Source organism: Pan paniscus, chromosome 6 (assembly GCF_029289425.2).
Source record: "Pan paniscus chromosome 6, NHGRI_mPanPan1-v2.0_pri, whole genome shotgun sequence".
Classification (NCBI taxonomy): Eukaryota; Metazoa; Chordata; class Mammalia; order Primates; family Hominidae; genus Pan; species Pan paniscus.
In genome coordinates, this window is record NC_073255.2 from 20391953 (window position 1) to 20405973 (window position 14021).

Genomic DNA, 14021 nt, shown 5'->3' on the forward strand with positions numbered 1-14021 from the left:
TATAAAAACCCAGTATACAATTTTTCTTTATTCTCTGGCCCCACCCCAAAGAGTCAAAAATATTTTAAAGAAGTTTAATTTCCTCCTTTTTAGTTTTTTTTTTTTTTTTTTTTTTTTTTGATGAATTGAAACTTTCTTGTCAGGAATGGAAAATTCCATGGCAGGCATGGCCAGTAAAAGTATGCATATATATGATTGAACATTGTGGAGCTAGCTCCATAGTAAAAATTGGCAGTGACCCATATGTATTAAAAGTGGAGTGTCCCCAACTTTATTTGAAAATTTACCTACTTAAATTATCCCTCTAACCTATTGCAATTTGATTTATAATCTGCTGTTTCAACAGAATAAATGAACCCATTAAAAACAAACATACTGTAGATATTTATATCAGGAATAAAACTTCTCTGGGGAGGATGCAATTTATGGAAGCAGAAACATTGGAAGGAAGTAACAAATTGAAGTCCCGGTTTTCTAATGAAGGATTGGAAATTGAGTTCTGCTTAAACAAGCAGGAAAAAAAATGTGATTATTTTTCACTCATTAACATTTAAGTCAGTAGCAGGATATTTCACAAGTTTTAGATACGTTTGCTTAAACAATAGATTTGGTAAATATTTTGTTAAATCAAGTTTAATTTTTTTACAGTCACATATGCGACTAATTGTTAGAAACGCAGATTATCTGCATGATACACTGTGTTTATCTAGAATACATAGACATATATTTTTATAACTAGGACTAGTATCTGACTAGGAAGGCTGCCTACTGGATTTCAGAAGAGCAAAACAGATGTAAGCCTGTCCAGAATCTGGTTCTTAGGACAGATGGACTTTTATTACAGATCATGGTCTGTCCAACAGGCTTGTAAACAAGATATAATATTGTCCATCGTTAATATTTTCCTTGACATAAAGGTTTGAAAGAGGCAGCATGTGTCTTTTCTATCAACATGGTAGGCACGCTATTAATCTTTAAGGTACCTGAAATTTTATGTAATCCTGAAATTAAGATCCTCAAAAAAAAACATGGTTTTTCTTCAAAGTCTGCACACAACATTTCTATTACATGAATGGCGAAGTGGAAAAACACGTTCACTTTGATTTCCACTTCTTTTGTCAGAGGCCACATGCTTATTTGGAATTATTATCCAAAGCATAATTCTTCACAAACGAATTAGCAAAAGGCATACTACCATTTGTCTTGCAATCACCTATTTGAAGGACGTGGCAAGCCCCTGTTGCTAGTGTAGAAAATGAAATTAGTCCCTGGGAGAGGATCCGATCATTGCCGTGTTAATCTAACCCTCAGCTGTTAATGATTTGCACAGGGATTCCCCTTGATGCTGTGGCTTCAGCTGAAATATTGTTTTAAGAATTGATGTCAAATTCTTCCTTTTTTTTTCTGAAAGGGGATTGAGAGGAATGGATCCACAGGCTCGCTTTTCCTTTTCTGTTTATATCTGGGTTTGGGATTTTTTTTTTAATAGCAAAAAATAAAATAAAAACATTTTTCACCATAGTTTTATATAACAAAACAAAAAAAATGCATTTTTCAGATAATTTGCTTTACTGGGATCTTTCAGACAAGGCTGTAAAAGAGAAAATTCCTTGAAAAACTTTTTAAAAATCCACATTTCATAATTTAGAATTGTTCTTTACATCTACAAGGAAGAAAGGAGTAATTTGCTATTCTCATTTAAAATAACTTTAGAAAAATATTCTCCAAATTAAAGTTCATAACCTTTTACCTTTCTCTCAAAGGGCACCAGAGTTAACAGTTTGTGTTAGTTTAAGGACTGTTATGAGTAGTGGGTGAAGGAAAAGAACCTCATGTTCTATCCCTGAAGGACTGGTTTGTTTTGGTTTCTTTTTTTCCTTCTCTCTCTCTCTCTCTCCCCACCCCCCCCCTCTCTGCTTTTTGGGGTGTATTTTTTGTAAAAATATCTCTTTTATTCTTGTTTTCCTGTTATAACTCTGTACCTTTTTAAAATAACACTGCTAAGCAAAAATATTGTATTGAGGATACAGTTTGTATTTCTGGTACTTACAATGTTATGATAAGAGAACAATCTAATTTCATTTGGAACCAAATCAAACTTTAAAAGGTAAAAAAAAAAATTCTGAAGAGTTCATTCAATTTTCTGTCAAATTCATTGTCAAAATGCTTAACAAATTCATTCTAATTCAGTAAAATATATGACCTATAATCGTATATACAGGGCAATTTTCAGTTATTGGGTGACTTTTATAGTTTATCAATAATCTGATTTCCATAACCTATACACTTAACTTTCTGAGAATGAGCTAAATTAACCAACTGGGTATTTTTAAATAACTAAATCTACATCTAAATCTATATACCCTTGGGCATGTTGAATGTATTTCTTGTTCATTTCTGCTTAAGGGGGACAAGTATTATAATAAAGGAAATTATCTATAATTGTAAATTCTTATTCATGATAATCTGGGAATTAGCTGCAAATTTCTGGAGACATTATCTTCTTCTGATTTCAACTGCAAAATGCAACAATTACAAGTAGTTTTTCAGAGTAAATATTATTAATATTACTTCTACTATATACCTAATAATGCACTTTTCTCAAACACTTATTGAAAAAATTTTACTTTTAAGTTTACTTTTATTTAAACTATTTTATGTAATATATGAAATTATTCCACCTTTTTTAGATGTTTAAAGTTTTAATGTTATTTTTTAAAAATCCACCTTAGCTTCCCACTGGGCGGTTAATAGAAACATTCCAAAGCAATGAGCACCAGTCAGAAGTAAAGCTCTTAAAACAGGACAAGAAGCAATGGGTGGGAAGCTGGAATGAGAACATTCATCAGCAGCTCAAAGCACAGACTTCTAAGGGAATCTTTCCTCACCCTCTGCCTCTTTGGTAAGCCCGCACGTGTTGAAGATGACTTCCATTTATTGGTCTTTCCTCTTCACACATTATAATGTACTCTTTCTAAAAAATAGTAGGTCATTTATATCTTACTATTATTGGGTCCCAATATCATCTAATTTTATCATCAACATAATGTTACAGGAACTACATGCAACAGACATCATTCCAGGCACAGGAGCTAAAACTATTAAGAACATACACCTCTTGCTCTCAAGTTGTGTGCAAGCTAGCAGGAAGGGCTGAGAGAAAAACAGGTAAGCATCATGTCATGTGATAATTCTAGATCTCGGATAAGCACACAATTCCATGGGACTGTAGTGTAGGAATGCAGGAATGCCTAACATAAGGTTGGAAAACAGATAAAGCTTGCTGAAGAGTGTGATGTCTATGCTTAGACCTAATAAATGAATCTGAATTGGCCTGGATGGCTTTCCAGGCAGGGGGAAGTGCCTGTGGCATGTGGACAATGGCAAGTAGTAAAGCATGACAGGATAAACATGACAAACAGACAGGAGAGTGGACGACCCAAAAGCAAAGCCAGAGAAACAATGTTCTCTATAGTTCAAGACAGGGATTTTTACCTTACACTTGAGGCAATAGAGAGCCAGTGAAGGGTTTCCACTGGATTCATATTATGGAAATGCTTGGCTGCAAACGGGGTTGTACTAGAGCCAGACACCAATTAGCAAACTATTGTAGTTATTCAGAGATTTGTGTGACCTGCTCTAGGGAATGGCTACACCCGAGACAGCTATTCTTTCTGAAGCTGGAAGAGACAAAACACAATTTTAATAGAGAACCAGACCATAACTCAGAGTTGGAACTGCAATAAGGCAAATGAAGCACTCATTTCAAAGGGATATCAACAGAGTCAAGATAAATAATGTTTGCGGTGATTTTTTAAATGAGTGCAAAAAATCAATGAAGAACAAAATATCAAAATTTTAAATAATGACATGAACTGAATTTTTGGGAAAATTTGTGTAAATAAACTAATTCTCCCATGCATTGGGTTCCTTTGCCCCTCATACTTAGGCAATTTCAGTTTTTATGCTCAGCGTTGTTGACCATCTAACTCACCTTGGAAGTCGAGACAGAACACCAGCTGAGATTGACGTTAAAGCATCATCCAGGCGACCTGGTGGCTTTCCTTTGAGAATCCAGCTGACAACAAGTTCAAGCAGCATCAAAGAAATGAAAAATGGAGTTGCCTGGAAAGGAAATTGCAGAAAAGAGATGCTATTATGTTCCATATGAAATTATTTTACATTTCCTGATTAGTCATTTCAGAATTGAAAGGCCCAGATTTGGGAAGCCCTGCAGGAGATGGTAGACTCTCATTTTAGAGGGTTACTTCCTACACAGTGGTAAAGAAGTCTAATTATTTTAGACATACACTAAGTATGTGCTCAAATTCTATCATCCAATTTGAATATGAAATGTAATCATAGATATAACCATGATAATTATAATATTATAAGATTAAGAGGAACATCTTCCAAATTAGTTTAAAAAATACATTTAGAATAAGGTAGATAATTAGAGGTCTATTGTCTCTACATGTATAATTTAGACCCACTTCAAGAGGCCTTCCTTAAAGATGCACATAATTCTAATTTTTCATATTAGACTTACCAGAACTATTTCTAATGATGAAATTCAAAGAGTAGAGACAATTTTCTGCTTAGAATTTTAGAGAATATGGTAATTTTACATGTTTGCTTAAAACATGATTCAGATTTTATTCATTTGGTTTTGATTTTTGTTTCACATAATAAGAGATGTTTTGAAAGCTCCACTATTGGTGATGGAGCATTGAATTTGGTTTGATGTTGCAGTATAAACAATAATAATTTATGAAGATATCAGTGCCACTTTTTTTAACTTAAAAACTCAGAAAGAAAGTGTAATATCTAATCTTGAAAAAGATATGGATTTTACTCATTTGGAAGCTAATCATGAGTTTTGAAGCTTTCTAAACTGAACTCTCAATAACATATTCTATGATGTCATTTTTTTTCTATTTCTGCCCTGAACTAGTGAGTGTTGTAGGAATAACTTTGATAGGGTGGGGAACTTCAGTATTCAAGTTCTAATTCTGGATATTTCCACTTCCAATCATAGCCAGGAACCAGAAGTGAAATGTGCCTCTGAGCACTTCAGAGTTTCAAAGAAAACTTGGGTCAAATTCAAACTTAGGAAGTCAGAGTTGGACCTGGTCAAGCTGCATATCCTTCATTCTGCTGAACTACTCTACCAAATGAAAGAGGAAATAGTTTCCCTGGAAGGGGTGGACAAGTGAAAGATTTAAAAATGAAATTGTTACAAAGTTTACTGATGTGGTGTAACTATTTGTCATTGAGCTTCCAATAGCTACATTTACAATGCCATGGAGTCCAGGAAAACTTTAAACTTTTGTTTTTATCATATTCTGGAGTGACATATAAAGGAGGGAATTTACAGGTGAAGATGGCTATGGATTGTAAGAAAATTCAAGTGGAAATTCTACTTTTGCTTCACGCCTTTAAGAAACTGAATTATTATTATTAGAATGTAATCACTTGAATAATGAAAGTGAACAAAACCCTAAGGAGATTGACCTTGCCATTTATTAAGAAAGCAGCAAGAATAAGAGTAGCCTCTTCCAATAAAGTCTCACCTTTTTTACATAATCAGGCACCTCTTCTAATGTTTGGAATGAAGTTTCATTGGGTTTCATCGTGTAAAACAACATGCGAAATCCCTGGGAAACTGAAACATCCTGCTGGGCTTCTGGGTTCTTCATTTCTGCCCTTGTCTGATTCCCAGCTGGAGAATATTTAGGATTCAATGCTTGAAGCCTGAGGCTGAACAAAGAGGACGAGATGTGCAGCTCAGAACAAGCTCTTTGTCAGAGAACAGCTAAAACCAAAGCTCCATTGAGAGCACACTCAACAGCCGATTCTGTGTAGAGAGACAGGAAAATACAAGGATCAAGAACAAGTACAGAGTTCAGTGGGCGCTGGGCCAGAAACAGGGCGTGTGGGGGAGGTAAAAGAGGACTCATACCCAAATCAAAGTCATACAGTGCAGTTTGACTGTAGGTGGAGCAAGTTACTACTTAAAAAAGAAGAGAAAAAACATCATAATAGTGTCTTGGAAAGAAAAAAGTGATAACGCAGGTATATGTTCACTCTGAAAAACTGGATAGAAATTCAAGCATCAAGTCACATAGAAAAACATTTTTTTCTCCTCATTTAGAAATTTACCATGTGTTCAAGCTTGTAGTTTCTTTATTTCCTACAGAGACTGTGTATAGGCGAGCTACTTAATAATAGCTTGAAAGTCAGTAAGCACTGAATATCTGGCTCCTTATTGCCTATCTATATTTCTGTATCTGAATCATGTTATTATAACTTCTGAATGTTTGCAACCAGTTTAGGGGCATTTGGCTTATTGCATAATCTACATTATTTAATGGAAAATTGGCTAGTCACATCTTCTCTATTCTTCTTAGTACTTATGGGAACTTTCTGATTAAAGAAGGTGCCAAGATGTTGCTGTGAGACCTATTTCTGTTTTACAGAAAGAGCTTAAGTGATTGTACTTTTTAGGTAGATTAGAAGGCACTTAATTTATTACATTACCAGTGAATATGTGGAGCTTGCCAGAATAGCCTCAGCCCTTTACCCAAAACAGCTGTAATCATCCTTTAGCTGCCATTTCATCATTTAAAGATGTTTACATAGATCTAATTAAAGTATCAATGCACGATTGTTTTAGAAAAATATAGAAACTATAGATAAGCAATAATAAGCTGCCCAAAATGCTATTAACATTTTGGTACATGTATGGTCAGTTTTGCTATAATGTGATATATCCATTCCTAAAAATCACTATACTGTACAAAATTGTGCAATAAAAACCACGGGACTTGTGAGAAAAAATGTGATTAGGGTAAAATACTCAAAAACTTTATAATGACCCACAAGGAACAAGAAAAAAAGGAAGAGAGCCTAATAAAAATGGTAGCAACTTTCACACATGTTACATGGTTAAGATATACATAAATACTAAAATAAATATGATGCTTTACCTTGAAAAAGACCTGAAACTTGTTTTGGAAATTAGGCATTGGAAGATTTGCAAACTGTAAGTTACTTTAGCTTGTTGAAATGTGGGTTATCTGAAATCAGACAGAAAGTTGCAATATGACATATGGGTGTCACAGCTCACAACACACAGGTGAAGTGAGGGTGTTACTATAAGTGGTGGGTGTATTTTGTGCATCCTAAGCCTTTCTGTTTTTCAGTTCAGTTTTTTAAAGTTCAACTACTCTTTTTCACTGAAAAAAAAATCACACATGAGCATAGGCAGTATGCTCAAATTATTTTCTGGTATATTAATCACATTGGAACAAATTTAATCTCAAAGCACATGTTATAGCAGAATTGACTGTCCTTTCAGACCATTCCCATTACAAATAAGTATATATGGACATTAATTTTTAATAAAGGTGTCTGGGCGTGGTGGCTCACACGTGTAATCCCAGCCAGTACTTTGGGAGGCCGAGACGGGCTGATCACCTGAGGTCAGGAGTTTGAGACCAGCCTGGCTAACATGGCAAAACCCCGTGTCTACTAAAAATACAAAAATTAGCTGGGTGTGGTGATGGGCACCTGTAGTCCCAGCTATTCGGGAGGCTGAGGCAGGAGAATTGCTTGAACCCAAGAGGTGAAGGTTGCAGAGAGTGGAGATTTTGCCATTGCACTCCAGGCTGGGGGACAGAGCAAGACTCTGTCACAAAAACAAAAAAAAAATTAATAAAAATGATCATAGTAGGCATACTGTTTTATTACCTGCTTTCAAAACAATTTTGGAAATTAACAATGTGATACAAGAGAAAAAAATACAAACAATATAGCTGTATATAAAGTCAAAAGTGGCAGCATCCTTTCTTCTCAATATATGCACACCTTCCACTCCACTTCAGAGGGATAACATATCCTCTTGGTGGGGTTTGTTGTTTTTTTTTTTGCCATATCTGTTTTTTCCTAAAAGGGATAGTTATTATCATTATTACTATACAAATACATTTCTATATACACATAATGTTTCGATTTTGCAATGGACCTTATCAAACATAAGATACAGCAACTTCCTTCTTGGAGTCAATAACTTACCAGGAACATTTCTTTTTTAGTATATGGTTATACAGGTATAGCCTTTTCTTCATTGTTTTTACTGGCTGCAAAAGTGTGTGTGTGCATTCCAATGAGCAAAACAAAATTATTTCTAACTTTTTAAAGCAGAAGCAATTTTATACAAAAAAAAGTTGTTACATAGATGATGGGAGAAGTAAAAAACCAAGCAGGAACAAAGAGGTAATCTAGAGATTAGTACCAATAGGAAGCCACTACCATTGTTAAATTGTAGGGACAAATGGAGAAGGTTGTATTAGTAGAGCCCAGGGGCTATGGTCATCCAGGAAAAGTTGGAACCACCATTGGCTTGTCTAGCAAGAGTATTTCCCATGGAGCAAAGCCAATCAAAGCCAGAAATAATACCCATGGCAGAGAGGGAAGAAAGGGAAGTACTATGGCTTCTCCCTTCTTCCTGCCCACCAGTCTCCCAACAGTACTTCCCATTAGGCTATGACATGGTTGGATTTGCGTCCCGGCCCAAATCTCATGTCAAATTGAAATCCCCAGTGTTGGAGGAGGGGCCTCGTGGGAGGTGATTGGATCATGGGGGTAGATTGCCCTCTTGCTGTTCTCCTGATAGTGAGTGAGTTCTCAAGAGATTGGTTGTTTAAAAGTGTGTAGCACCTCCCTCTTCTCTCTCATCCTCGTGCTCTGGTCATGTAAGGCACACCTGTTTCCCCTTCTGCAGTGATTGAAAGTTACTTGAGGCCTCCCTAGCAATTATTCCTGTACACCCTGCAGAACTATGAGGCAACTAAAACTCTTTTCTTTACAGATTACTCAATCTCAGATTGTTCTTTACAGCAGTGTGAGAATAGACTAATACAAGCTAAATGAGTCAAAAGCCAGTTGACAGAAAAAGCTAGAAAAAGAAGCCTGCTGAAGGTAACCTCTTACTACACACAGTGCTGAAGGAGAAAGGGAGGGAAGAATCAATCTATGGAAAAAGTCAACCAAGAACCAGCACACCATCATAACTTATTTAATTACTCCTCTATTGTTGTGTGTGTCAACGCAGTCTTCCATTTTTAACTAATAAATTTAATGCAACAATAAACATCATGGTATAAATATTTATACATTTTGCACATTTTTTGTTACATAGATTCCTAGCAGCGGAATTATGCTATGAAGATGATGTAAAATTTACCCTTTGATAATTACTGCCGAATTCCCCTTTCAGATTGCCTTCCCCTCCACACTCTTGCTAACACTGGCTATTATTAATCTTTCATAATTTTTAGCCAATTAGTTAATGAAAAAATGGTATCTTGTTTTAATTTGCATCTCACTAATGACACTGAACATCTTTCAGTACATTTATTAACGTTTTTTGCTGCTTAATCTGAAATTTATTTTTTAATATGAGCTGCACATTATTTTATTTCATTGTCATTATTGGTTTATAGGCCATTTGTATTATAAATATATAATTCTATATACAGTATATATATTCTGATATATGTGACAAGTATTTTCTCATTTCATATTCACTAGTTATCTATATGTTGTCATACTGCAATTGTAACTTTGTGTGTGCTGTTATCCTTTGTTACCTCTGCTTTGTGATCTTGCTTATGAACATTTCCCTTGCCAGAATTCTGTAAGAATAATCTTTTGATTTTTTTTTGGAGCATTTAAAAGATTTCTGTTGTTTCAATTATCTGGAATTTAGTTTTCCATATGGTATGTAGTAATTATTTGACTTTTTACCTTGCCTTTATGGATCACAGTTCTTGCCACACCATTAGTCAGTCAATACTTTCCCCACTATTCTATGTACCTGTACTATTTCCAGGCTCTTCATTCAGCTCTATGGATGTTTTTATCTACTCTTATGCTAGTACCATGTTGTCTTCATTATTGTACTGTCATAATAAATTCTGGTAACTTGTAGAACAATTTATCATGCTTGAATTTTATTTCTCAAAAATATGAACCTGTTTTTACACATTTGCTTGTGTAAATGTTTAGACTAAACTTCAAAGCATCCTGTTGGCATTTTAATTGGAACTACATTAAATTCATGGATTAATATGGAAAGAATTGACATCGGAGACACTCAATAAATTTGTTTTGAATGAATTAATGTATATACTAAAATCATTTGAACTTAATTCTATGACTAAATCATGTCAATGCTCACTTCCAACACTTCTATTCCTTATATCTTCCATTCTTTTTTTTTTCCTTTGTACTGTTACAGATTGCACAAAGTTTTCAGGAGAGTACATGTATAATTGCACACCTTACTATAATTTTTTTTGCTTATGTATGTGAAGGATAAGTTGGCTAAATATACACTTTTTGGTTCAAATAGTAATTCTTTCAAAATTCAACAGAGACAGAGCACTTTGGCTGAAGACCTGTTAGATGAAACCAAGGTGGACAAAACACAGGACTTTGAACTTTCACATGAACCAAAAAGAGGACGCTTGTGTTAGTCCTTTTGAATGCTGCCAATAAAAGACATACCTGAGACTGGGTAATTCGTGAGGAAAAAGAGATTTAATGGACTCACAATTCCACGTGGCTGGGGAGGCCTCACAATCATGGAAGAAGGTGAAAGGCATGTCTTCCATGGGCGGCAGGCAAGAAAGAGAATGAGAACCAAGTGAAAGGGGTCTCCCCTTATAAAACCATCCGATCTTATGAGACTTATTCACTATCATGAGAACAATGGGGGAAAGCGGCCCCATGATTCAATTGACTCAGTTATCTCCCACCAGGTCCCTTCCACAATTTGAATATGAAATGTAGTCATAGATATATCCACGATAATTATAATATTATAAGATTAAGAGGAACATCTTCCAAATTAGTTTAAAAAATACATTTAGAATAAGGTAGATAATTAGAAGTCTATTGGGACTTCTAAGTTGTGGGAGCTACAATTCAAGATGATATTTGGGTGGGGACACAGCCAAACTATATCAACACCCCGGACATTTTCGGATGTCTTCTTGTCTGAGTAACTCTGACAAGATCTGACAAGATCTGACAAGATCTCTGCTCAAAGCTACCTAGTCAAAGGAATTCTGCTGGGGATTCCCTTTTTTTTTTTCGGGGGGGGTCTAATTCAAGGGAAAATGCTTGAGAAGAGCCTAATATGAGTGTCAGACATCCCATGAGAATGTCTTACGTGAGGAACTATTTACTCTCAGTATTTGCATTTGCAAATCAATCAACACAAAAAGACATCAAAAGATCTTTACTGAAATGACATGAAAGAAACAACTGATTAGGAACCTCTGGTGATACTGATAAAGGTCCAATTTTGAGAGAGAAAACACAGTAATTTGAATAGGAGAAATTTAATATAAAGGTTTGCCAGCTGTAACAGGTAGCTGGCATTATAAGGGAGTGGCTAATAAAAGTTAAGAAAACTCAGAAGAACATAGGAATAGAAGACAGAAGGGGCAGCCACTACCCCCAGGGCTGGACTGGGGAACTTGCTTTAAATCAGCCCTTTAGGATGAAAAAGGACAGAAGACGCTGCTCACCAGGAATTTCTCACTAGAGGCACTTTCCTACAAAACCACTTGAAGAGGTGCCAGGTAAGCTACTGGCTGCTATGCATTTGAGGAACTGGGCACTGAAGAATCTGCCTGTGTTACAAGACCCTGCCAAGTGAGCATGTAGGAACAAGGGAGGAAAACCTCTTCCTTTAACAATGACTGTCTGCAGCCCACTCCTGACAAAGCTTCATATCATGTCAGCTAGCAAAGAAAAATATTTAAAGGACCTATTTCCATTTCACAAATCAGGTAATAAAGTTTGGATTTGGAGATGAGAGGCAATAAACCTATAATTAGTACAAGACATAACACTCTTTAATAATTATAAAAAGTCTTCATCATAGTCTCTTATTTATATGACACTTAGCTTTAATGTTTATAAAATTGTAAAAAATGTAAAGGCTTTTCTGGGAAGTGTTTATGTAAGAAAAGCAGAGTGGTAGAACCTCTATAATTATAGATCTGCCTTTTCTTTTGGCATCTAATATTTCAAAATAATATTAAGTCTGAGTTCAACTTGCCTTAAAAAAAAAGTCATTCATTTCTACTTCCTGGGTGCTTGTAGAATATTTTTGTGCCTTTGAAATTAAATCATTATAGTTTTTTATATTTTGGGTAGAATATTTTTAAGAGGTGAGCGTCCTTAAACCTCAGATTTGAATCTTCCTTTGCTTTAGGGCAATTTCTGCCATTGTGTTTGTGCCTATTATTTATGTTCCATTGATTTTTTTACACTTCTTCACAAATGAGAATTATCTGTTTACCAGATACCATTTGTCTACCATATCCATTATATTGTCTGTGTCCATTTTCATCTCCTTTTTATTTTCTGACATTGTCTTCTTAAGTCTATACTTTGGGTACAGTTTTTTTTGTTTTTTTATGTTTTGTTTTGTTTTTTTTTTTTTTTGCTATTTTCATCTTCCTTCTGGGTCTACTTCAAATTTCACAATGGCGTTATTTGTTTTCTTAAATGTTTTCCTAAACTCTCTCAGTCTTCCTTTTGTATTTATTTCTTATCATATGGCCTCATTTTTTCTTCAGTTTTTTTTTTCCTATTTCACTTGAGTGTATACAACAGTTCTGCCTAAAATTATTCTTAGTTTCCTGGAGATAATACTCAAAAGCATGTTCTTTATCAACTTTTAATAAGCTCTTTCCCCTCCTTCACTCCCAATTTGTCTTATTGTGGATGGGTATGGGTTCTTTATGCTTCTTTTCCCCCCAACCAAAAAAACAAAAAAAGATGTGGATGAATAGTCCTTGGGTCCACTCCAGGTATACGTGGCACTTTGGAGTTTAGGTCTGTCTTATCGGTTCAGCATGAGATGGTGGAGGATAGAGCTATCACTCAGCAGCCCCAGCTATCCCAGCAGGCTTTTACAGTGAATTAGAGCTGCCATGGCACGTATCAGCTTTCCTTATTTTGATTTTGTTCTCCTTGGCCTCTACTCTTTCTGTAAACATACAAAAGTACCATTTGAGATCTTCCTATAATTTGTATTTGTTGAAGCTGGGGTAAGTCCAAGGCCTAGTGTTTGGGGTAACCCAGTCAGAAAACATGGCTTTTGCTTTTGGACAAATTGACAATTGTGACAAATGAGAATTTGTTTAGAAGAAAGATTCTCAATCCATGACATTTCTAGCTTGTAACAATTGCTATAACTCCCCCACTTTGGATGATAAATTTCTCCTCAGCTGTCATTGGCCCTCAAAGCCAAAATGGACTCCAATTAGAATGTATCAATATCACTCATAGTTCTCCCCACCAGTACTGACCACATGCAGATTACAGGGTTCATCCATTACAGCAGAGGAAGGAAACTCTTTTTTTTTCTTTTTTTTTTTTTTTTAAAGAAACTGGGTTGAAGAAGTAGTTCATTGAATGGTTGTCTTACAACCAAGGATTAAGAGTAACATACAGAGATGCATTTCAAGGGGAATTCAAGAAAGGAAATCCTAACGTTCTGCTTGATGCTGCCATATTTCCAAACTTTAACTCTCCAAATGAGGGGACATATGGTTTGCTAGACTGTACTCTAGAACTGGTGAAATCCTTTCCTTCTCCATGTGTCTTTCTCTTTAGTCATTAGAATCATTTACTGGGAATTAGACTGGAAACCTACACTGACATGATCATCTTAAAAAGTTTGTTTATATCTCTAAAAGTATAAAATAATATATATTTACTGTAGAAATATAGAAAATGCAGAAGATTTTTAAGAAAAAAAGCACTCATAACCACACCAATCAGATTGTAGTCTCATCAATATTTTAATGAACATCTTGTATTTAGGGTCTTTTTCAGGCACATTATTTTACATAGAAGAGTTCATACTCTATGTGTCATGTGAGGTCAAGCTTTGTAAAATTTGGAAGCCACATGATGAAAAGACAAAGCCCCAA

At 35.2% G+C, this 14021-nt stretch overlaps 1 protein-coding gene across 4 annotated transcripts in view; it reads right to left on the bottom strand.

Annotated features, from left to right (window-relative positions):
• Positions 1-14021, bottom strand: part of AGMO (alkylglycerol monooxygenase) — a 412221-nt gene that overhangs the window by 359440 nt on the left and 38760 nt on the right. For 2 of the 4 annotated variants that reach the window (XM_055115720.1, XM_003825007.5), the window contains exons 3-4: positions 5574-5857; positions 3995-4125 (exon numbers count right to left, since the gene is read on the bottom strand). In XM_055115720.1, coding sequence (XP_054971695.1) covers positions 3995-4125; positions 5574-5699 — 257 coding nt within the window. In that variant the 5' untranslated portion in view covers positions 5700-5857. Of the gene's footprint in view, positions 1-3994; positions 4126-5573; positions 6015-14021 lie in introns of those variants that run through there. The other 2 variants (XM_055115719.2, XM_055115721.1) reach the window with 1 other exon arrangement.